We start from the raw sequence: 25,975 nt of genomic DNA, 5'->3' as shown, positions 1-25,975 counted from the left end.
ATGGCTTCTGAAGTTCCAGCCTTTATACATCTCCCAGATGATAGGAAGGAAGGGCTTGTCCTGTCTGAAAGTCTCATGCAACACCTTTGCTTATTATAGCTCACTGGCCTGGGCTGAGTTATGTGGCCATACTTGGTAGCGAGTGAAGATGGAAAAGGTAGTTTTTAGCCTGGAATATCACACTCCTGTACATTCCCATTGCTCCCCCCCAACCCCCAATACTCATCAAAATGTATAATTCTCACCAAGTTGAAATTCCTGGTAGTTCACAAATACCATTTTGTATTTTTAACCTGTGTTCCTTTTCTTGTTATTGTTAACGTGTGTTTTGGCCAATTGCAGTCTTTCTTAAATGACTTATTTTAAATAGATATCTCTGTCCCTGTATATTAACTTTGTTTATCTGCTTTTAGTCACAGATTTCAGTTAAGATTTAAAGCTAGAGTAAGAAGAAAAAGTAAGTGTAATATGTAGAACAAATCTGGAAATAAACTTTATGTGATTTAGTTGGATAAGAACGTATATGTCCTTTATGACTTTTATAAAGCAATTATCAATATAGAAATATACTTTATAACTTGTGTCTTTTACTAAGCAGTTGTAGATATAGAAATATAGTTTATACTACTAATTGGAAAATAAAATACAGTAGGAGATGGGTTTTGATGTAATTGACTGTCCCTTAATGAACTGGGAATGGTTGTTTTTAAGAACTGAAAATTTCCCAATAGCAGGCATTTATGCAAAATATAATAACACATCATTGTCTTGAACCATACTTTTCTATTAACTTTTTCATAGTGTTAATAACCTCTTGACCAAAAACAAATTGAAAAGGAGCAATTTAATATTAGAAATTTAATTCCAAATAGAAACCTGCAATGACTTAGGCCTTTTTTTCACTGCAGTATTTTGTCTTCATTTTGATTCACAATTTGATTACATATTGTATTTTTCAGTGTTATGTTTTAATATTATCTGTTTACTAAAATATGGACCTAAAATTAATTTCTTGGGATTTGCTAATGGAAATGTCTATCAGGCTATTGCATTTTCAAATCCAGAGCTCTCTCCCCTGTGCACTGAGATTTGTAGGATACTTGGTAGAAAGAAATCCCATTTTTTTTAAAGCTGGCCTTTTAGAGTGTGTCTCAACCATTTCTCATGGTCACAAAGGTCCCCAGTTTAGGGTATGAACTCAAAGAGGAGGCTCCAGGAGGTCTCATATTCCTATCCTGGGGTTCTCCTTGTTGACCATTTAAAATCTCTATTTGCCTCAAACTTCTAACTCTTCCACCCTCCCTGAGGCTCCTTGACCGTTGACAGATGACCTACCTGCTACTTCTCAGAGAAAATAAAACCATCAGATAGGAATTCTGTCAAGGTCCCTGTCTCAGGTCTGCTTTACCTTGCTTCTTTTCTCCTTCCTCCCAAATGCAGTCCCTCTACTGTATTGTTGCTCTCATCTCCTGCATTTGCAGAAGCCTGATTCCATTTATTGGTCATTTTTTAACCTGTATCTGCAGTTTCTCTCAACTAGCCCACTCCCATTAAGCATTTAAACATACTTAAGCTTTCCTTACACATGTAAAGAAAACCCACATGCCTCTTCATCCCCAGCCAAATCTTCCCTTCAAGACTTTTCCCTTGACTAAAATTCTTAAAAGGGTCATTTGTCTTGCCAACAAATTTGAACCAAGATGCTAATGACCTCTCATTTCACTTTGTCCAGGTGATATTCCTCCGTTATTTATTTAGCTTTACCAGCCAGCAACATTTGACATACTGGACTCTTTCTTCCTTCTGCAAATATTCTCTTGTCATCACTTTGGTGATTACATTACTGAGGGTTTTTTTTTTTTTTTTTTAATGTTTCCGATTACTCCTGTGTCTCGTTTGCAAACTCTTCTGCCTCCTCTGTCATCCCTGAAGTGTCCATGGTACACAGGTTCTGTCCCAGTGTGACTTTTCCCCAACCTCTACACACTGTCCCTTGGAAACTTCATCTCCCGGCTGATTTCAATTACTTCCTTATGCCGAAGATGACCAAACCCCCCCCCCCCAGCACCAGAACCCGGGTCCGCCCTACTCCAGACCTCCTGTTCGCTTTCCCACTAAACCACGTTGCTTTTCATCCATTATTTTCATATAAGTAAGCATTCACAGTCAGTGAATCTTGACAAAATCGGAGAAATCTAGCTATTCTAGAAAGAAATGTGTTCAAAATATTTACATTTCTCTGAATTCAGGTCGGCCAATCATCCCTGGAGTCACAGTGAGACCCAGAACGTACCCAGACCGTGGAGTCAGAAAAGAGGATGGCACCAGGAGAGTGGGGATAGCTGAGAGCAGAGTTTTACATTAGACAGACCTTGGTTGGAATCCTGGCTGTACCGCTAGTAGCCCTTTGCTTTGAACAGGTGCTTCCTGTTCCTTCTATGTAAAATGGGGATAATAACACCCACTTTGCAGGACTATAAGAGGGATGAAGTCACATAATGTACGTGAAATGATCATCCTGGCCGGGCGCGGTGGCTCACGCCTGTAATCCTAGCACTCTGGGAGGCCGAGGCGGGCGGATTGCTCAAGGTCAGGAGTTCAAAACCAGCCTGAGCAAGAGCGAGACCCCGTCTCTACTATAAATAGAAAGAAATTAATTGGCCAACTGATATATATATAAAAAATTAGCCGGGCATGGTGGGGCATGCCTTTAGTCCCAGCTACTCGGGAGGCTGAGGCAGAAGGATCATTCGAGCCCAGGAGTTTGAGGTTGCTGTGAGCTAGGCTGACGCCACGGCACTCACTCTAGCCTGGACAACAAAGCGAGACTCTGTCTCAAAAAAAAAAAAAAAAAGAAATGATCATCCTGTTGCTTGGCCCAGATGAAGCCCTCCATGCCAGCTGCAAATTTACCTTCTACTTCTCCCTCCTCCTTCCCCTCATCCTCTTCCTCCTGATGATGATGGTCTGTAGTCAAGGGCAGTAACCTCATAGCACATGTATTAAGTGAATAAAGTGAAACTCTAAAGACTTCAGTTTTATTTTTTTGTGATTTTGATAATTTATACCTAAGTCTTTGGGCAAACGCTTTACTTTGTCTGCCTCCCTTTAAATAAGCTACCAATGAGAGGATAAGATTTAATGAATTTTATAATCCTTTAGAGCTGTCATGACCCATGATTTTAAGTTTGGTGTTTTCATTTGCAGTGAATATTATTCCCATGATCAGTACATGAAATACAATATTTCTTTATGGTGATATTGAAGTTGACATCTAAGTTGCATTCCTTAAACTGTTCTGTGAAGAAAACATTCACCAGAAAGTGGTTCATCATCTCATAAATCTTATTAGGCAAGATTTAAAAATTGAATGCGTTCCATGCTCTGTAAACATACAGAAGTGTTCTTTTTACTTTTTTTTAATGACCTGTCTCTGTTGCATGTATTTACCTAATACATTTACCAGTGACAAGGAAATGCTATCAGATTCCACCTTGTTTAGGAATCTAGTTGCTTGAGCTCAGGACCTAGAGGTGGCTCTTCTGGTTGTGGGAGACTCATTCTACCCTGGAGCACAAGCAGACATGGCTCCAGAGGGGGCTGGGGTTGTCTCTGGCATTCTCCTTGGTATGTTCAGTGTAGCTGTTGGAAGTACTGTTTGCCTCCTGGATACAGAGCCTCATGTACTTTTTGCTTCCTTTGCCTGTTCTCTTGGTTTGTGGAGTACATACCTCATGGCTATTAGAGTTTTAGGATGAAATAATAAAATATTAGGCCCAAATCCACAGTGTTTTCATTCTTTTTTGTATGACGTGGATCCTAAAAATCTTGAATCTGGCCAATAATCTATTTTTTTAAATTTGCTTATTTTTACACAATAAAGATGGTAAAAATAACATCTCTGAAAAGAAATTGGTATTTTTCTTTCTTTTGTAGAGCTTGTTACTCATATTATCTTATTAGAAAAGCAATCTCTTTTTTTTTTTTTTTTTTTTTTTTTTCATACACAAGAAGTCCTTAGAAGAAAAGCAATCTCTTAATCTATAGGCACTTTTGGGGAAGGAATCACATAATCTATAATCTGTGGATTTTCTATTTGGGAGGTTGTTTATAACAGAAATTCTGGAGATACTTATGACAGCTATATGCTTTTATTTTTGTTTTTATGGCTATGAGTCTTCAAAACTTCAAATACTATTGACAAAAATGTGTGTGTTTTATCTCTTGTAGGTTATTTTATTACCTTGTAGGTTATTTTATTACCTGATGGTGTAGCTCACCTCTGTTTTAGTCTTACAAGATTAATTAGTTGCTTTGGTGGTTGAAACTATGTTCTTGAACATTTTGTGACTTTTCTAGTTTAAAGGTTGCTGTATAATTTTATATTAAGTGTTTTACTGTACATATAATTATCTTAAGAGTTATTTTCAGGCCATTCTTGTGCTGTGTTGAACATCTTTCCAGTACTCAAAAAATAATTGCTTAGATATGTTCGTTAACAATTATTTTTTAAGTGCCTTTGAATAGCATGAAATATGAAAGGAAATCTACTTTATGACTTTTAGATGGGAAATATGGCCTTTAAACACTCGGATTCTTACCTTAATCATAATTCTGTACATGAAAGTTTTGCTAACATTGTTTTTTTTATGTCTAGAGCAGCGCGTTTCCAGAAAGCCTAACAGATTTCCCGCTGCTTCAAGATTAAGAATACATTTTTCCTTTTAGGTGGAACCTAGAGGAAAAAAAAATAAATAATTTTAAATAGAGAAAAGTACAATGCTAGAGATGCAAGTTCCTGCTGGCATATGGGGCAGTGTTGTAGAAGTGGAGCCAGTGGTCAACTTGTTTTGGATGTTGTTTCAAACAGATGCAGCATGACCCTTTCGCTTCCTCTCTGCTGTAGGATCTTCGCTGTGATGGTGCACACAGGCCTTTCCTAGCGTGGCCAAGTCCTCCGCGTCCTGTCAGTGAACATTCCACTGTCGCAGCCGCACTTGTTTTTCAACTGAGAATGGCGGGCAGAGGTCAGGTTATGACCGCCACTTCTCATCCGTGTGGTAGGACTAGAAGGGACGTGGGGGGACAAACAGGAGACAGCCCCTCTACTAGTTGTGCCACTGTATTGATTAAGCATCTACAATGTAATGTATCCTGGGTTTCTAGTACACCCACTTTCACTACTCTTGAAAACCTCATTTTAAGTCAAAACATTTATTAATAGGCTTTTAACGTGACATCACTATGTCAGCCACTTCTCTGGTGTATGTATTTTATTAAATTTTGCATTATTCCGACTAATTTGCATTCGTGGTGTTGGAATTCCATTTTCATTTGTCAGGCGTCTTTTATAATAGCCTTCGAAATTATTATTTTTCTGGTACGTGGCAGGAATTGTTCTGTCTTTCTTTAATTAAATAAGGAATTTCCAGTTTTCATAATGTTTAAATTCTTAACAATGAACATGTATTACATGTGAGTATGTAAACAGAAAAAGTAATAAAGACTCTAGGGAATAAGGTCATGATGTTTGTAAAAATTTAACTACGAGGGTATTTGCTGAAGTAGTATTGATAATAGCAAGAAATTTAGAACCTTAAATATCCAATATTAAAATGATTGAATAAAATATTATGTCTATGTGTAGAAGATTGTTTAGCCATTAAAAATTGTGCTGTAGGCTGGCTGTGGTGGCTCACACCTGTAATCCTAGAACTCTGGGAGGTCAAGGTGGGAAGATCGTTTGAGGTCAGGAGTTAAAGACCAGCCTGAGCAAGAGCAAGACCCTGTCCCTACAAAAAATAGAAAAATTAGCCAGGCGTGGTGGCACACACCTCTAGTCTAGCTACTTAGGAGGCTGAGGCAAGAGGATCACTTGAGCCTAGGAGTTTGAGGTTGAAGTGAGCTATGATGATGCCACTGCACTCTAGACCAGGGGAACAGAGTAAGACCCTGTCTCAAAAACCAAAAAACTAGAATCTAATTTTATATCTATCTATCTGTCTACCCATCCATACATACATATATACACACAGACACGTGTTTACTAAGCTAAGGCTTTAATTACTTTGTCATGAAGCTGATCATGCCAGGCCTCTGCTTACAATTGTTCAGTGTCTTCCCCATCATCAGAATAAAGCCCCAGTGCCCCAGCATGGCATGGATCCCCTCTGTGATCTGGCCCTGAGCTCACTCCTCAGCTTCAATTCCTGTAGCTCCCTCTTTTCCCAGGATTTGGGACCAACATCTGCAAATCTCTTTCAGTTCTCTGAACATGCTTCCACACCTGCACACGTGCTAGTGCCTCTCTCTAAAATGCCACCCCTACCTTATCAATGCTGTAAAACTCCTCCTCATCCTTTAGGCCCTAATGAACTATTATCTCCACTGTGATGCTTTCTCTTATTGAGTGTCACCAGCCTCTGCAGGTGACTATATCATTCCCTGTTCAGTTACAACTGTACCTTCTACATATCTTTTATTTTTCACATATATATAACAGAATACATATGTATAGGGGGTATGTATCTGTATGATTCTATCACACATACGATTTTTTCTATTTGATTATTCCTCCTAAACAACTGAGTTCCTTAAGGATAGAAACATAATTCTATATTCTTGGGAATTAACATAATGTCTGCTACTTACTAAGAAATTAATAAATACTAAAATCATGAATAAATACAACTAATTAAATACATAAAGCTACTTTAAATCATAGTATACAATTATATGTAATACTCCCTGGTGTCTGAGTTGAAGAACTGGAAACATGTTTAAAAAAATAACAAAAGCCACAACAAATTTTACCTGATGTCACAGGGATATTACAGCCCATAGCCTTGAGTGCTTTTATAGCGTCACATACCCGGTACCTGTAGTCCCAGCCACTCGGGAGGCTGAGGCAGGAGGATTATTTGAGCCCAGGAGTTTGAGATTGCAACACCATGGCACTGTAGCCCAGGAGACAGAGAATCTGTCTCCAAAAAAAAAACAAAACAAACAAACAAACAAAATTGTGCTATAGACCTGTATTTGATAGGAAAGATGTCAATGATATATTGAGGGGAAAACAAGTTACAAAATAATATGTAGTTTTAAAAACCATTGAGTGGTTGGTAGTCTCAATTCTTCTCATAAAAAAAAAAATACCTGGCTGCTAAGTAAATTACAATAACATATCTTTTTAACTTTTATTTTTGAATAGTTTTAAACTTACAGAAAAGTTGTAAAATTAATACACAAAACTCCAGTTTACTCATCACTCAGATTTCCTAATTATAAAATTCTATCCCATTTACCATTTTTGCCTTATTCTTTTTCTGTGTATGCATACATATATATAAAAATGTATATGCATAATTTTTTTCTGAACTATTAGAGATTAAGTTTTAGGACTGTTGACCTATTAGCCTTAAATACTTAGTGTGTATTTCAAAAAAAAAAAAAAGGCACTCTGTACCAAGCCACAGTACACCATCAAAATCAGGAAATTGACATTGGTACTTTAATACCATTAAATCTGCAAACTGTTGTATTTTGTAGATTGTTCCAGTAGTGTTATTAGGTCTAGGATCAGTTGTTACATTGTCTCTAGTATTCTTCAATGTGGATCAGTCCTCAGTCTTCCTTGTCTTTGAAGATTACAGGCCGGTTATTTTGTAAAATATACATCAATTTGGGTTTGTTTGGTGTTTCCTCTTGATTAGATTCCAGCTATACATTTTGGGCAAGTTTACCACAGAAGATTAGCTTTGTTCTTCTCAGTGCATTATTTCAATACACTGTTAATTTGTCCCATTATTGATGGTGTCACTCCTTTACTTGGTTAAGGTGTTTTCTGCCAAGTTTCTCCATTGTAAATTTAATAAGTATTTTGCATTTTGATAAGTAATTAATACAGATTATGAATGAAGATATTTTGAGGCTATGTTAATATCCTATTCCTCATCTAACTTTTATTCATTATTTTAACATCCACTCATAATTCATCAGTTTTACTCTCATAGTTGCCAAATGGTGATTTTCTAATTCCATCATGTCTTCCATACTTATTAGTTGGCATTACCTTCCTCTCCCTCCTCTCTTCTCTACCTTTCTCCTTCCTACTCTCCCTCCCTCCCTGCTTCTTTCCCTTCCTTCATTCATATTCATAAGGACTGATAGATCCCTATTTCACTCAATTGGTTATAATCCTTTGCTGTCAGTATTTATTTTGATACTCAAATTGTCTCAAATTTGGCCAGTGGGAGCTGCTTCAAACTGGCTCCTGTACCCTTTTGATGTTCCCACCATTGTTTGAGAACTTTCTTGCTTTCTTGTAAAAGATATTTCAGGTTTATCTTTTACTTCTCTACCTTAGCCCTGGAATCAGCCCTTTCTCCAGGGAGCTCTGGTTTCTTTGATTGATGAATTGTATTTAGAAACAAAGATCTGGGTGCTAAGTATACTCATTGCTATTGGGATATTACTGTTTCTCGACCCTCTCAGCAGACAGATCTAGGAAATACTTGAATGTACACATATATACAACACACACTCATAGACTCACATACGTCTATATCTGTTTCTCCATCCATCCATCCATCCATCCATCCATCCATCCATCCATCCATCCATCTATCTTAGAACCCATGAGTTCATACTGATAACCTCTATTACAATAATCTCAACTTCCCCCTTTCCATATTTATAACCCTTTCTTGTCAGTGAGAAATCTTACTCCCATTATCCCATTATCTTCAGTGTATTCATTTTTCTGATCAATATTTACCTATTTGATTAATTACCTTGTATATAACAATCTCTAGACCCTGTGGGCTGTCTCCCTGGCCCAGTACCACTGGCTGTGCCCACCAAGTCCTCACTGGTAAGGGGGTCCCTCACTTTCTCTGGCAGGTCTGATTACAAGCCCCTTGTCACCGCTCCTCCACCCCTGATCTGGCAGCATGCACACCTAGAGTTTCCCCAGGCCCTGGTGGCATGTCAGTCCCAAGTGTCCTTCCACCTTCATGACAGTGGGTGGCTGAGGGAACCCCTACAACCCCTCCTCTCTGGCTGAAAGCTCCCAAAGATAGAGTTCAGATTGTCTTTCTAAATCAATAACAAGAGGCTGTTCGGTCTTAGTTATAACAATTTAAGCTTTTAGAGTAAATCAAAATATATCTTCATTTTATGTGTGCTTATTATTGAAGGTGGATTTGAGGAGAAAATAATTATCTTCATAATCTTTTTTTTTTTTTTCAAGACAGAGTCTTGCTCAGTTGTCCTGGGTAGAGTGCAGTGGCATCAGTCAGTGATGACTGATAATTAATTACCTTCATAATTTTTTTTTTTTTTTGAGACAGAGTCTTGCTCAGTTGCCCTGGGTAGAGTGCAGTGGCATCATCATAGCTGACTGCAAACTCAAACTCCTGGCCTCAAGTGATCCTCCTGCCTCAGCTTCCTGAGTAGCTGGGACTATAGGCATGTGCCACAAAGCCCGGCTAAAGTTTCTATTTTTGGTAGAGATGGGGTCTCTCTCTTCTCTTGCTCAGGCTGGTCTTGAATTCCTGACCTCAAGCAGTCCTCCCTCTTTGGCCTCCTAGAGTGCTAGTATTACAGGTGTGAGCCACTGTGCCCAGCCTTCATAATCATTTGAATAAGTTTTATACTTATTTCCAGAATTTGAGAAGTATTTGGGCTGTAAAAGTAAAGCTCTCTTACCTAGTCTTGAGGAGAAAAATGAGGCTCAGAGAAGTTCATTAACTTTCCCAAGTAACACAGCTGATTGGCAGTCAGACCAGGGCCAAAAAGTCCTGATTCAAACATAGGAACCCTGTAGCAACATGATGTCCTCCATTCTGTTCCCATCCAGAGTGCTCATAAAGCAATTTATAGATAATGTTTAGCATATTAAGTTATAAAAAATTAAGTATCTTATGTTTCTGAGTTATCTTGGAATTTTTCATTTGACATGTTTTTGCCCTAGAAGAATAGAAACCAGAACCTGGTATTATAGTGCCTGTATGCATTTGAACTAGTAGTTTGAACTACATGGGAGTTGATATCCCTTTTGGTTCTGGGTTTGGATTACTCCGTTATGAAATACTTCAGTTTATTTCTTGAGAATGCATTTTAATACAGCACGTGTGCACGGGCATGTACGTATGTGTGCTGGGACAGATACAGGGAAGTTTAAGAAAATACAATTTTATTCCTCATGATAAGATTCTGGGCAAGTCATTCATCTTCCCATATTTCACTTTTCACATCTGAAATGTGGAAGTAACTGCCAGATACCTCACAAGGAATACTTAAACGGTATGCAGAAAACACTGTGAGCATTTTCTAATGAAGAGGTTTTGAAAACTTAGGGGATTTCTCATTCTTCTAAGTAATTGTTACCCATGAAGAATTTTTTGAAAAAGGGACCTCTTGAACTTATTATTTCATTTGTAATTTCCTTCACATGTGTAGTCCAGCAGCAATTATAATAAATCCAAACCCTACTGCTGTTCTTTCCTGGTAACATAAGAGAAAATCTACCCATTAGTTTTTTTCTTGTTTTGCTCATTTATATTGAAAGGAGAAGTGTCAGCTAAGTTTGTTGAAGGACATAATTTGATACTGAGTGGGTTACATCTCAGCTATCAAGCTGCTTTGTTTATATATATCTTTCTAGTTTCCGAGGTGTCTATCAATTGTACTGTTAAGGTCGATGTCAAAACTACCTAAACACTTTAGTGCTTCTTTGTGGTTTTCATGGCTTGCTTTGGAATGACGTGGTCTATTTTTCTTATATATAAAACCTGCAAATTCTAATTGTGCTTTCATAAGTATTAGAACAGTGCTTGCTTTGTTTTGTTCTTAAAAGTTATTTTTGCATTTCTGGAAGTATAATAAGGAGAAATACAGAAAACTAGTATTGAGTGATTAAATACCTACTAAATGCCTAGTTCTGTTCTAGTCAATGCATTATTTAATCTTCACAAAAATATGTGAGCAAATGGAGCCTCCCTAAGTAATTAGGCTTAGCGAAATTGAATAATTCCTAAATGTTTACATAACTAGCAAGTAGCAAAAACTGTCTTATCTCAAGAGCCTGTGCTATTCAAAGGAGCAAGGGCTCTGAGTTTAAAAACAAAATTGTTTGTGATAGATATAAACTTTTCCTCTCAGACTGCTCTTCTCGTGTCCCAAGGAGGTTTTATTTTATGTTCTTTAAGAAACATGGTTCATATGGTGTCTTCTGCTTTTTTAAGTCCCTCTGCACTCTGAGCCTAACAGGTGCTGAGCATAAACAGTAACATCACTATCCTTCTACCAACAGCTAGGAAAACAGGAATCAACATTTCTTGAGTATGTCGTAGGTACTGTCCTTACCACTTTATGTGTATTAACCTATTTAGTGCTCAGAGTAACTCCATGGGGTGTAAGTACTTCCATTATTCCCATTTTATAAATGAGGAACTTGGAACAAAGGTTTAGTAACTTGCCCGAATCCAACAACAAATTAGTGGTCAAGCTGAGGTATAGACCCATCTGGTCAGGGTTTATACCCACCCTATTGTCCACTATACCATACTTCCTCAGTCAAAATTGATGGATTGAAAACTATTGAAAGCAATTTTGATTTAGCTGAAAGGGGATTTATCAGAAGGACATAAAGTAGCTTACTGAATAAGTAGGAAGCCCAGACAGCCAGGCTTGGAAAACAAGCTCAACCAAGAGAGACTGAGGCACAGAGAATACAGCCAGATTGTGCCACGGAAAGAGTTTGGTCACAAGGCCATTGTGGGTGCTGCTGCCACTGGCCAGCACAGTACTGTGCTGTTGGCCATTGGCTTGCCTCTAGGCCCCTGGACTTTTAGGGGGTTGATTGTTGATGCTGCAGTAATAAAGAAAATCTCTAAGTGTTCTTTGGTCTTTGCATCACTTTGTAAGGTTCAAAGGCCTGGGTAGGAGCAATCACTTGATGGAGCCCAGGACACATGCAAAAAAGGCGGGATTGGGTAAGCTTTTTGATTTAATTGTTCTGGTATATTCTAGGCAGGTTGGTAACAGAATGAAATGACCACTTTCCAAATGTTGGGTCTTAAAGATTAAGATTTTTCTCAGAAACATTGATCCTATTATGTGGTGAAATAGGTCAGTAAAATGATTTTACAAATTGGCAGTTAAAGAATCAGAAGGCACTGTATGCATATTTGTTAAATCCGGTTAAGCTCTAAGTGGCCACTTTTGGTTCATTCTGTTTGGGTCATGGATAAAGAGCATAACTTCCAAATGGCTGATAAATGTCTGAGTCATAAAATGTCTGAGTCATAAAATACGTATTTTTTTTTTCTGGTTAATTTTAACTATACTTAAAGATATTCACTGGGTATCTGTAGAAAAAGGGAGGTGGTTTTGTTCATAAATATGGTTGCAATCAGTGTTTTAAGAGTTTGTTTTACAAGCTAAAATTCACTTTAACAAATGCTGTAATAAAACATTTTCAAAGCTTATCTGATGGCTCACTGGTCCATACAGCAAAGTTTTGGTTTGGTACAAGGAGTTGGTTCAGGCCATGAAATAAGATTTGACTTTTATCACATAATACTTAATAGAAACTCATATTACTAGAATTCTGAACTTAATAATAATGATTAAACTTTTTGAGTGCTTACAATATGTCAGGCAGTGTGCAAATACTTAATATATTATATATCTTCTCTTTTAATCCTCATAATAACCCTGTAAAGTAAATATTGACACTTTGAAGACAGAACTGAGGCTGAGAGAAATAATTTGCCTAAGGTCCCACAGGAAGTGATGGAGTTGGGTTTTAAATCCAAACTTGTCTGGCTTTAAGACTTGCTTTTAATGACAGTATTGTGGAATAAAATCATTAATAAAAGCTCAAGTTGACTCTGGATTAGCATTCTGAAATTTTTAGACCAGGAGGTTTTCATGTTACTTGTTCTTAGAGAACAATTTTCTCTTTTTAGATTCAGTAATTCAAAGATTGTCGAATATTCATTCTCTTTTAAAAGAATATAAATTGTTATTTCTGCATAATCTCTTGCTGTTTCTAATGTTCTTACATAGGTTGTCATATTGGAGGTATAGGAAAGATGATTTTCTCCCAGGTTAGGTAGATACACAGGGCATGGCAGGCAACGTGGCATCTCAGATCATCTCCCTTACTCAAAACTGCCCATTATTAAGGATTTGTGAAATTAGACAATCCTTTCTTGAAGAACCTTCTGTGGGTGTCATCTCCCAATGGCAACAAACTCTAAACTTACCAAGCATCTTGGAATAGAAGATTTGCTTTTACTTGTATTCAGTTTTCACTTTCAAGCTTCAAGTTAAATTTGGTTTTCTGGGATTTGGAAGGCAAATTTTGTTTATTTGTTATGATTTTTATGCTTTTGACTGAGTTTGCTAGTTTGAGATTTTTACTATATGCTTTAGTAAACCTATGAACTATAGAACTGTCCACTTAGCATTAAAAAAGGTTTATCCTAACCCTTATTATGAATTTCTCTGATGCTGAATTTATGGTGCTTATAAAACTACTTCCTATGAAAGGCATATGCAGACAAAGGAAGAAAAAACCTTGGTTCTGAGATCATGACTATAGAGTTCAAGAAGTGGGGGCCACCAGTCGGATGCAGGATAAAAGCCAAATCCACTGGTGTAATAATTGACAGTGGACTGTTGAAATCTAAGTTTTCAAAAATTTAAAACTCATTACATTGGTATTTTTATTTACTCAGATCCTGTTATCTTGAATATGAAACGTTTCCCCCTTCAATTTTATTTTATTGTAGTACTGAGTGTTGGGTTGGGTGTTCAGAGGTTAATAGATTCCAGGCAGCATCTTGGAACCCCTCTACAGGTGGCTTTGTGCACATATATCCAAGACTACCTGGCCAGGCTTAATGCTTTTTAGTCAGATATATAGACACATACTCTGGCAGGTAATAGGGCAAGCTGTTATGTCTTTATTATCATTAGCAGAGCTCTCAAGAAAGGTTTGCTTTTTATTCCAACAAAAGAACTTATTATGTGTGAATGGAAGAATTAATAAGGACTTTTTCATTACTTTGCAAAGTGGTACATCACTGTATGTATGGTACGTAGATTTGTTTTTTCTTATACATAACCATATATGAAAAAAGTAGAAATTATTCAAAATTTGCATGTCATGATAATGATATTTAAAAAGCTCCATGACTCTAGACCTCAGGCCAGGGCTTAGAAATGGTTCCATGGTAGCAAACTAAGCATTCCTTGTAACAGGATGTGAACTGCGACAGAATGCTCTAGGCAATATTAAATTGGGGTGATTTTTAGAAAGTGACAAATGCTTTATGTTTCCTAAATCTGAAATGGGTTCTACCAGCTCTAAACGGCTGCCAAGTTATGTTATCACTTGCCTGCTTTGTAACCGCCTCAATCACTTTCTTCTCAGCCCTGTATGGTGAGATTCGTCAGTTTCGCAAGGCCTGTGGGGAGGCTCATCTCAAAACCATATTAGCAACAGGAGAACTTGGATCTCTTACTAATGTCTACAAAGCCAGTATGATAGCAATGATGGCAGGTAAGTGTTTTATATTCAAATGATGTTTTATATTGAATTGATGTTTTTAGGAAAAATAAGCAAGTGAAAACATTTAGCTGTTATTAAAAGTGATAACCACTTGGAATTTTTTTGTATGAAGTGTCAGATGTTTTGTGAATACGTGTATAATGAGAAGTGGTCAAAAATTCTTGGCTTTCTTCCACATTTTTGTGGCATTTCATTGCTGCACTATTCTTATAAGGCAGTAGATGGCTCTCTTGTTAGTGAATTGCCTTCTATTTTATTCTTCGATTATTCATTCATCAACATATATTAGACAGGAATTTCTTTAGCTGTGACTTATTCGTTTCTGTGAATTTAAGCTTTTGATTTTTCTCAGAGATGTGTATCCATACTACCTGAGGCAGCCTCTGCTTTTGTTAGTGTTAATTTTTTAAAATTTCATGAGGTATCCTATCATGAGGTATTTTTTATACTTTCAAATGTAAGTTGACTTATTCTTTTTCTCCATGAACAGCAGGTCCATGCATTCAGACATTAAAGCTTAAAACCTAGAAGTCATGTTTGATTCTTTCTTTTTGTAACTTTCACAAAAAGTCAGCGAACAAGTCTCGAGATCTCGCAAGACCTCTTTCCTATATCCAATACATCTTCCCTCCATCCTGAGTGCTCCTCTTAGTACCATGGTCCTCCACATGCATTATGTCAGCTGGTTTCCCTGTCTCTACTTTTGTCCCCTTCCAAGCTATCCTCCACACCATGTCCAAAATAATCTTTTAAAGATGCTAATTTGGTTGTGGTTCTGCTTGCGTAAAATCCTGCAGTGACTTTCCTACATCTTCAAGGTAAAGTGTAAATTCCTTAATCCTTGTTTTTTAAAAAAAATCCTTCCTGAGACCCTGCCTGTGCCTATGCCGTGTCATTTTCCCTTCACGTGTGTTCTCCAGCCATGAGAATGACTCACAGTTCCCTGCGGATGGTGCCATGTAACCTTTTTGAGTCTGTGCCCCCTGCCTGGAATGCCCTTTGCCCAAATAACTCCTGCACATCTTTGGGTTCAGCACAGGTGTCATCTTCTTCAGGAATATTTCCCCTGAGACTGCTTCCTCCCCTGCCACATGGCTCATTATCTCCTCTGTGTGCCCCATAGTGTTCTATTGGAACTTCTGTCAGATAACTTACCACCTTGTACTGAGATCGAGTGTTGAATTTCTAGGTGCCCCACCAGGGACCCCATTTCTGATAAACATACTTGGCTCCTCAGGACTTAATTCAGGGTCATTCATTGTAGTCACCCTCTAGATTTTTACCCTCTTGTGTACTTTTTCAATTGTCCATCAGACCTAGTAGATCATTCCTTGGAATTCTCCTGAAAATCAACCTAGTAGGCATTAACGGTGCCTGGTAGGTTGATTTTCAGGAGAATTCCAAGGAATGATCTACTAGGTCTGATGGACAATTCAGAAAGTACACAAGAGGGTAAAAATCCACTGGCTCTGGTCATGGAGGCTGTATCTAGAAAATATCTGCTCTTGTCATCTCATTTAGAGCAAAATCTCTGAGAAATCAAAGGATAAGAAGGAATGGAACACTTTGAACAGGCGTTCGTTAGTGAGGTTGGCATTTCAAAGGTCCACTGTAGTAGAAGACTCACTGCAACCCTTAGGAACCTGGAAAGCCCCTTGGAGTCTTAGCTAGACAGGCAGCCTCCCTCTCAAGCTCGTTGCCATAACAAGGGATTGTTAGCCCAGGTAACAAACTAAAAATCTGGAAACAAATAGCAGCCACGTGTAGTGCATGCTTTGTGGTAGCTGCACTGTTGATTGTGCACACAAGGCTGAGATAACTTCTCACGGTCACTTCTGAGCCAATCTTGTGGCGTCTGTTAGCCCATCTGTGATCTAGGCCACAAAGTATAGTCATTCCGGGAGGCCAGCCATCCGTATCCTATCCATACCACTCGTGGTAGGAACGTGGCGTTAGGTCATCGTGCTCAGTAAGCCTCTCTGTTCCACCCTTCACCCCCTACCCCTATCCACAGAAAAAAACATGATTGGAAACATGCTTTCCCTCTGTCTCATCCTGTCTGCTTGTTTTCTTATTCATGTTGTCTTTCTACTTCATTTAAACAGCATCTATGAAGCCCTTATTGTGATCATATAACTGTATTTGTGGTGTGCTTTATCATATACTTTTAAATAATAATCCTTAACCTTCACATCAATCTGGGAGTTCAAGAAACCTAGGATTAAGTGACTCACTTAATGTCACAAAGCTAATAAATCACAGGTATCATTGTGGCTGCAGGTTTATTGCTTTTTCAGTGGTAACAGCTGTTTTCCAGGGTACCATGCTAGATTTCACCATGAATGAAAGACAGTCTTTGTGAAGTATAATGTATGACAGCATCCTGCATACTTCTTGGCCCACAGTTTATACTTCCTATTCTACAAAGGCATAAAATAGAATTGAAGTATTTTTTGAGGAACTTTTTAAATTTTAAAATATTTTTTACATTCTTCTTCCAGGTTTATATGTAGCTCTCACAAAGTAATCACCAACAAAAATAATATTAAAATTTCTAGGCCGGGCGTGGTGGCTCACACCTGTAATCCTAGCACTCTGGGAGGCCGAGGCGGGTGGATTGCTCAAGGTCAGGAGTTCGAAACCAGCCTGAGCAAGAGCGAGACCTCGTCTCTACTATAAATAAAAAAGAAATTAATTGGCCAACTAATATACATAGAAAAAATTAGCCGGGCATGGTGGCGCATGCCTGTAGTCCCAGCTACTCGGGAGGCTGAGGCAGGAGGATCACTTGAGCCCAGGAGTTTGAGGTTGCTGTGAGCTTTACGCCACGGCACTCACTCTAGCCTGGGCAACAAAGTGAGACTCTGTCTCAAAAAAAAAAAAAAAATTTCTGACTAAAATCACATTGTTTCCTACTTCTGTGGTATTTTTTATTGATTTATTTTTGAAAAATCAACTTCATTGAGGTAAATCTGCATTCAGTAAAATTCAAGTGGTTAAGTGTACACTGTGATGAGTTTGACAGTTTGTATATACCTGTAACCACTACTCTAATCAAGAAGTAAAACATTCCCATCTTTCTAGAAATATCCTTTGCATCCTTTTGCAGTCAATTCCATTCTTCTTACCTGTTGCCCAGGTGTGACCGTTGATCTGATTTTGTCACCATTCATTAGCTTTGCCAGTTTTGAACATCATCTAATCACACCATATGTACTCTTTTGTGCCTTTTATTTATTTATTTGCCCTCACTAAAGATAACAGATGTGAGATCTTAGGAGTTTGCTTAGAAGTATTCCATTGTACAAGTATACTGAATTGCTGAAATTATTGGGGTAACATTGTTTATAATATGTTTTTCTTATTCTGATATCTGTAGGATCTGTAGTTATATCTCATTCTTTATTCCTTATTGGTCACTTTTGTTTTCTTTCCTGTTGTTGCTTTTGTGTTTTTTTTTCCTGTTATTAGTGTTCTCCTTTTCCTCCTCTGCTTCTGCTTCTTTAACAAAGAAAGTCTCGTTAGAGGTTTGCCAATTTTGTTATTTTTTTCAAAGAGCCAATTTTTTGTTTTGTTGTGTGTGGGGTTTTTTTATTATTTTCAGTTAAAGGTGTTTTCTAATTTTCCTTGTGATTTCTGTCATTATTTAGAATGTTATTTAGTGTGTTATTTAGAATGAGATGTTTAATTTCTAAATATTTTTGTGCTCTTCTGAATATCTTATTGTTATTGATTTATAACTTAAAATTCTGTTATGCTCAGGGAATATCCAATGTGAGAATCTTTTGTCTTTTGAAGTTAATAAGTTTTATAGCTCATTTTATGGTAAAATTTAGGTATATGCTTCAAGTACACACTTAAAAGAACGTATATTTGCAAATGTTAGTGCAAATGTCAGATCATATTGGTTGATAGTGTTTCAGATCTAGTTTTGTTTTGTCTTTGGTCTACTAGTTCTATTTATTACTGAGAGGGTGTTAACATTTCTAAATATGATTGTGGATTTGTCTATTTATCCCTTTTGTTAGTTTTTCTGTTCATGTATTTTGGAGCTCTCTTATTAGGTACATATGCTTTTAGGATTGTTGTGTTTACCTGTTGATACAGCACATTCATCATTATAAAATGTCCTTCTTTATGTCTGGTACTTGTCCTTGTCTGAATGTCCAGCTTGTCTGACATTAAAGTAGCCACACCAGCTTTCTTGTGTTTACTATTTACATGGTATATCTTTTTTCTTTTTATTTTCAGTTCATCTGTGGCTATACATTAAAAGTGTATCTTTTGTAGGCATTCTTTTTTTAAATTCATTGTGACAATCTCTGCTTTTTATTTAGTGTTTTCATTTACATTTTATAAAATTATTGATATGGTAGGAGTTAAGTCTGTCATCTTACAGTTTTTTTCCTTGTAAAATTTTGTTCCAATCTATTTTTTTCTCTTTTCTTGCCACTTTTTCAGTTCATCAGCTATTTTATAGCATTTCATTTTATTTCTTATATTGGCTTTTTATCTAAATTATTTCTTTGTGGTTTATCTAAATTTTTAAGTGGTTACTTTAACAATTATAATATGCATCCTTAATTTATCACAGTCTACTTAGAATTAATGTTTCACTTTACATTTCATATGTCAAAAACGTAAGACCCTTACAATAATTTTATTTATACCCTCATTGGTCCTTTGAATTATTTTGATGTTCTTCTTCTGCACATATTATAAACCCATATTATAATGATGTAATTGTTTTGACAGTCATTTGTCTTTTAAGGAAATATAAAAGAAGAAAAAACTAGGATAAGATAGTATTTTCACATACATATATTATTTCCATCTGTATTCCTTTCTGTATATCTGAGTTCCATTTTGTATAATTTGGCCTGGAAGCTTCCATGGGTATTTTTTGCAATGCAAGTCTGTTGGTGACGAATTCTTTCTGGTTTTGTTCATGTGAAAATGTCTTTATTTCACCCCCATATTTGAAGGATAGTTTGCTGACTATAGAGTTCTTGGTCGACAGTTTTGTTCTTATTTTAGCCTTTAAATATGTCATTCTGTTTCTTGGAATTACATTTCTTCTATTTCTCTGTATGTAATGTCTCATCTTACTCTGGCTATGGTCAGTCGATATTTTCTTTTTATCTTTTTTTTCACTAATTTGACTATGATGCGCCTAAATATGATTTCTTTGTATTTATCCTGCTCAGAATTTTCTGAGCATCTTAGATCTATAGGTTCATGTTTTCTACCAATTTAGGACATTTTCAAAATTATGTTTTCAAATATATTTTCTACTCCATTCTAAATCTCAAAGGAAAGGGGATTATCATTTACATTCATGATAATATATTTTATAGTTTTGATAGCCATTTAGATTAGGGCAAAAACAATTCTTTGAAGAGAGAGTAGGTAGAAATATCTAACTATGTTAGTCTGACATTATATATCATTGTAAGTGAAAACTCAGTTATCCAAGTTGTTATATTTTTGGCCAGTTAAAGTGATTAGTAGTCTACTTTTGATTTAATCTGGTTTAGAAATCTTTGAAAATGAGCACAGTGCCTGTAATCCTAGCATTCTGGGAGGCCGAGGTGGGAGGATCACTCAAGGTCAGGAGTTTGAAATCAGCCTGAGCAAGAGTGAGACCCCATCTCTACTAAAAGATAGAAAAAAGATAGTTGTCCAACTAAAAATATATAGAAAAAATTAGCCAGGCATGGTGGTACATGCCTGTAGTCCCAGCTACTTGGGAGGCTGAGGCAGGAGGATCGCTTGAGCCCAGGAGTTTGAGGTTGCTGTGAGCTAGGCTGATGCCACAGCACTCTAGCCTGGGCAACAGAGTGAGACTCTGTCTCAAAAAGGAAATCTTTGAAAATGTTTTTAGGGAAAGGAGCACAGTCAGTAGGAGTGAAAAGACCAGAATTCTTGTTCCGTCTTACACATTCTGTGACTTTGAGCAAAAAAATGTATTTCATTATCAATTCAAATGAAGTGAGGTATATGAATGCATTATTAAGCATAAATTAAGTACTTTACAAGTTATTAAAAAGTATTAGTATACTATCCTAACCCATCCTACCTCAGTAATGAAGGAAACGTAATTGAATCTTTTTTTCTAGATTCTTTTTCCTCTAGATTCTTACAAGGCATTATTTAGAACATAACTTTGTAAAACCATTTGTTGTAGCTATAAAAGATACATGAAAATGAGCTATATTTCTTTCTGTACTGATATCAAAGCTTACTATTTAGTAGAATTATTCAATGATTCTTATATATAAACTTATTTTCCTAATTTTTGCCTCTGTCTTCAAAAAGAAGGGTATAAAAATAATCTGAGAGTCACAGGTAGATGTGGTCCATTTAATTATATTTTTATAGTACACTTCTCAGCCATGTTTACTTGTCATCTCTCATAATACTTTTATTCTGGAAGTTATAGCAGCACATCAGCTCTTCAGACATGTATCCAAATAAAATACCTTTTAACTAGAGATTACTTACTCAGCAGCCACAGTTATCCAGAATCAAGCCAGGAACCACAAAAAAAAAAAAAAAAAAAATGAAAACATTTTGAATATGGGAAAAATATGGGATATAATCGATAACACAGCAACAATAATTACAATTTCTTGAGCATTTACTATTTGCCAGGGACTGTTTTAAGGACTTTATGCATATTTATATTTAATCTTTACAACAACCCCATGAGGTAAGTGCTCTTACATGATAAAATTAGAATATCAGTCAAAAGGATCTTTTTGCTGCTGTTCTGTATGGTCATTGTTGATATTTGGAAACATTCTAGGTAATTCTGTCTTTGTTATATTGTATCATTTCCTGTTTGCAATAGCCTTCCCTCTCCTCTTAGTCATTTTTAAAGATTTAAATAAAATTTCCATACTGTCAAACTTCCCATTGATCATCTAGGAGCAGAATTAATTAATTAATTGATCATATGGTTGTGCTGTCAGAACAGTTGTAAATACCAGTAGCATTTTTCATACAGTATCATCATTGTTTTCCCTGTTCAATTTATTTTTTTTTTTTTTGCAAAACTATGAGCTTTCTTGAGGTCAAGGACTACATCTTTCTTCTCTTCATTCCTCTGTGATTACTATTATGCCTGGCATCTAGTAGAGCCTAAGAAAATATTTACAAATACACGAATGAATGAAAGAGAGAAAAAAAAGACAGATAAGGAAAAGTGAAAAGAGGCAAAGTGAACTTTGAAAATCTAGATGCATCTTTCCACATGTGCCACAACCTTATGGAGTTTGAACATATTATTTTAGAGAGCAATCTTTTATTTTAATTGGACCAAAAGATAGATAATTTATACCCTAGACAAGGAAATTATATTCCCCACATATTTATTTATTTATTTATTTAATTTTAGGTCATGCAAGAATATTTTATAAGAATATAGAGGCAACAAAGGACCAGGGAGAACTTTTTGCTTTGGTTTTTTGGTCAAAGAAAACTGGATCTTGTGTTTATTTTAGTGGGAATACGGTGAGATAAGTACAAATAAAGGAGGAGGTAAAGTAAGAGTAAACAGTGTGAAGGGAATATAATCAGGGAAGAAAAAAAACGAGAGCCATAATTTTTTTCATTGAACAAACCAAGAACAAGGTGATAGGAAGTAAGATAGGGAAACACGCTTACAGAAGAGAGAAGCCTAAAGCAGGTCAATCTACTGCTAAGGGATTTCAGCCCTGCAAACACACACATTAAGAATAATGGCAGAATGTAGAAAACTGGCTTTATCTTTCGGTAGCGGTAGACTGTTCACGCACACCCACAACAGCTAACAAGCTCTGCTCTGAAGTTATTCTAGACCTTATCTTTGGAAATAATGCAGGCATGATAAATAAGGTTGGAGTAGAAAAGCACTAAAGATGCAATCATAATGTCATCAGGTTTGAATTGCTGATGAAGATCTGTGGGAAGTGTAGCAACACAAAAATATGGGGCTTGAGGAAGGCAGAGCTTGAAGGAATGCAAAATGAGTTTTGAACTTGGCTGGAATGTTGCAATATACAGGAAATCAAAAATGAAAAAGGTAGGGACCAGGGGAGGGAACATTCGAAATTCAGTCCAATAAGATCAAAGTAATATGGAAACAATGAGATGAAGCGGAGAAATAAGAGAAAATATAAAGGAAGCCATTAAAAGATAAAGAGAGAAAAACAGTGGGAAACTTGCTATGATGAAGGAAACCAAAACACTAAAAAAAAAAAAATGCAGTTGTTAGTAGCAAATTAACATCTAAGATTTTGTAAGAAAAAATTTTGAAAATGTGAATATGCATCAAATAATAGAGTAAATGACAATATAGTTTTTTTTTTTTTTTCTGAAGATTGTCACAAGTCATAATGAGTCCCTCATCTGAGGCTGCAAATCTTTGTATACTCAAGGAGTATTGATCCAGATGGCACAACTAGACTCCTGTGGTGTCCCAGCTTGTTTTTTTTCTTTTTTAAAAAATGAGATCTTGTTTTTCATAGGAAAAAGCAGTTAATTTATGAAAAGGTATACTGCAGCTAAAAGTTCATCACTGGGGAAAGCATAAGGCTATAGATTTGTGTTGGGTTAAGAGTTAAAGGATTTAAAGTATAAATTTATTTATAGCTCCTTAAACTAGCCCTGGAAATTAAACCACTTATTGGGTGAAAACTAACTTGCTATCTCATCCATGGAGTGAATTGAAATTCAGGTCCCCAAGTAAAAATTTCAGAAAATTTACCCTGTTGCACACCCCCTCCCCACCCCAGTTATTGAGTGGAAAACAAAGAGTTCTGCCAAGGAAAGAAGTTATATTTTCTGACTTCTAGGCAGTGCAGGAGCTACTGATGGTGTATTCTGGTTTATACATATCCTTTTAAGGAACAGGTTCAGTATATGACATACACTTAAACATAAAATGTTTCCTTTGCTTCTTCATGGCTGGGCTTCTGGGAAAAAGAAAAGAAAAAACTTATAAGCTTAGTTTTTTTATGTGGTGTATTCTAGTCTGTGTAAAATTTTACTGTATGAAATTATAAAAAATGTAACCCAATTTATTCCAAAATCACATAACTGCCTCCTCCAGACTTAACTTGCATAGAGAAATTTATGGATGTAAAGACTAGTACATAAACATTTGGGGGATGGACACGCTTGAAGCTCTTACCCCAGGGGGAGGGGGGCATGGGCAATATATGTAACCTCAACACTTATACCCCCATAATACGCTAAAATAAAAAAAAAAAAAGATGTTAAAAAAAGACTAGTGCATAGTAAGTGCCTAGGAAATGTTTATTGTAAGATTTAGGTATCAGATATGTATGTACAGGGGCTATATGTGGGTATATTTATAAACAATGTATATAAGAATTAACTTTTTAATAAAGCTGTATTTTCCCATTTAACATTAAGGGGTTTGATTTTCTTTTCTAAGTGAAATTCTGGTATATGACATAGAGGCTAGACCTGCAGATACTTGTTCATGTATCTAAGATTCTGTTATTCCTTTGTCTGTAATTCCTAACACTTTAACTTATTATTTAACACTTGTTTATTTTGTAATATCTGTGCCAAGTAGTTCCTGATCGATTAATAAACTCTTAAAATCCTGGGAAATTGAAATCTTTGAATAGATCTCTCTGTATATTGTACCAGGTGGATACTTGATATAAATATTTATTGAATTGTGAAATTGGTAATTTACAAATTCTTTTTGCAATAATCCCAAGAGGGAGGTAAGAGAGGTATCTTATCATTGTCTTTTAGTAAATGAAAACCTCAAGGTCAGAAGTTAAGCAACTAGACCAAGGCCACACATCAAGTAAGTGGCAGAATTCTGAAGGACTCTTGACTCCAGATTCCATGGTTTTGTTGTTGCATAATCCTACTCTCCACTCTGCGATTGATCCGTGTATGTGTATTAGATCCACAGTCCCCAATCTTTTTGGCACCAGGGACTGGTTTCATGGAAGACAATTTTTTTTCCACAGATCAGGGGTGTCAGGGGGTGTGGGGGAAAATGGTTTGGGGATAATTCAAGCACATTACATTTATTGTGCAGTCCAACCTCTCTGCTAATGATAATCTGTGTTTGCAGCTGCTCCCCAGCGCTAGCATCACGGCCTCAGCTCCGCCTCGGATCATCAGGCATTAGATTCCCATAAGGAGCATGCAACCTAGATCGCTCACATGCACAGTTTACAGTAGGGTTTGCACTCCTATGAGACCCTAATGCCCCCTGTTCTGACAAGAGGCGGAGCTTAGGGCATGATGAGCATGATGGGGAGCAGCTGTAAATACCAGTGAAGCTTCACTCACTTGCCTGCTGCTCACCTCCTGCTGTGCGGCCCAGTTCCTAATGGGCCATGGACTGGTACTGATCCGTGGCCCAGGGGTTGGAGACTGCAGTATCAGATGATATACATGAGCTGTGTTTAACCTTTAGGGGCCCAGATGTGTTTCTAGAGTCCCTGAATGAGATTTTATGTTGCACTGTACTATTGAGGACAAGAGAAGGAAGACAATAGAGAGGCAGAGTGTTTGCAGGAAAGGCATAGAGGATGGTAGATGTGGAGTCCACATGAAAGAGAAAAATGAAAGCAAGGCCAGGGCCCCCCCTGTAAGAGGCCCATAGTGAATCCTTGTTGAAAAGGTGGGGTACCCAGAGCTGAAGTATCTCTTCTTAGGCAGCTTCCATGTTTTATGTGTGCGTATGTGTTATTTTCACCTCCTCTGCTGATGGCCCCATAAGGATGTACTTAGAAAAGCAGCAGGGTCAGGACTTAAAAGTGCCGCTTGATTTCTGTCCTAAATTTCCAGGTTTTCAAATTTTTTTTTTCGCCCTGATTCCCTTAACCTAGAGTGCTAAGAGAACAGCTAGGGAGTGACAGTGAAAGTGGGTCTGCCTTTTTTCTGCCTGATGAAGGAATAGGAGAGATGTCAGCGCTGAGGGCAATCTGAGAATCAGGGAATAGAGTAGGTAGGATGGAAGGACATGGGAGAATGGAAATGTTATCAGAGCATATTTGGAGGAAAGTCACAGAATAGGATGAGGGAAATGGAAACCTTCTCATGAAGACAGAGTTGGAAAGAAAATTCAGGAAGAAGAAAGTCCATTGGGGTGGTAATATTGTGTTCAGATACTTGTAGGATTTTCCAGAAAAAGAAGGCTTTTTCTTTGTTAGCCCAAGGTAACAGGATGGGGGCCAACTTTTAGAAGTCATGGGAAGATGGATTTTGGCCTAGTTATTATAAGGAAGAATTTTGTCAAAATCCAAGTCATCCAGAAATTGGAAGCACCACACTAGAATGTAAGAGCTCTTCTAAGCACAGCCCAAACGAACCACAACCCAGTGGATAGGTGCTACTATTAGGCATATGATA

At 36.9% G+C, this 25,975-nt stretch overlaps 1 protein-coding gene across 1 annotated transcript in view; it reads left to right on the top strand.

Moving 5' to 3' along the window:
- Positions 1-25,975, top strand: part of DERA (deoxyribose-phosphate aldolase) — a 101,393-nt gene that overhangs the window by 40,330 nt on the left and 35,088 nt on the right. The window contains exon 6 of the mRNA XM_012775829.3: positions 14,447-14,575. Within this exon, the coding sequence (XP_012631283.2) occupies positions 14,447-14,575 (129 nt within the window). The remainder of the gene's footprint in view (positions 1-14,446; positions 14,576-25,975) is intronic.

The sequence above is a fragment of the Microcebus murinus genome, chromosome 10, assembly GCF_040939455.1.
Source record: "Microcebus murinus isolate Inina chromosome 10, M.murinus_Inina_mat1.0, whole genome shotgun sequence".
Classification (NCBI taxonomy): Eukaryota; Metazoa; Chordata; class Mammalia; order Primates; family Cheirogaleidae; genus Microcebus; species Microcebus murinus.
Note: the sequence above shows the minus strand (reverse complement) of the source record. Positions and strands in the feature narration are given on the sequence as shown.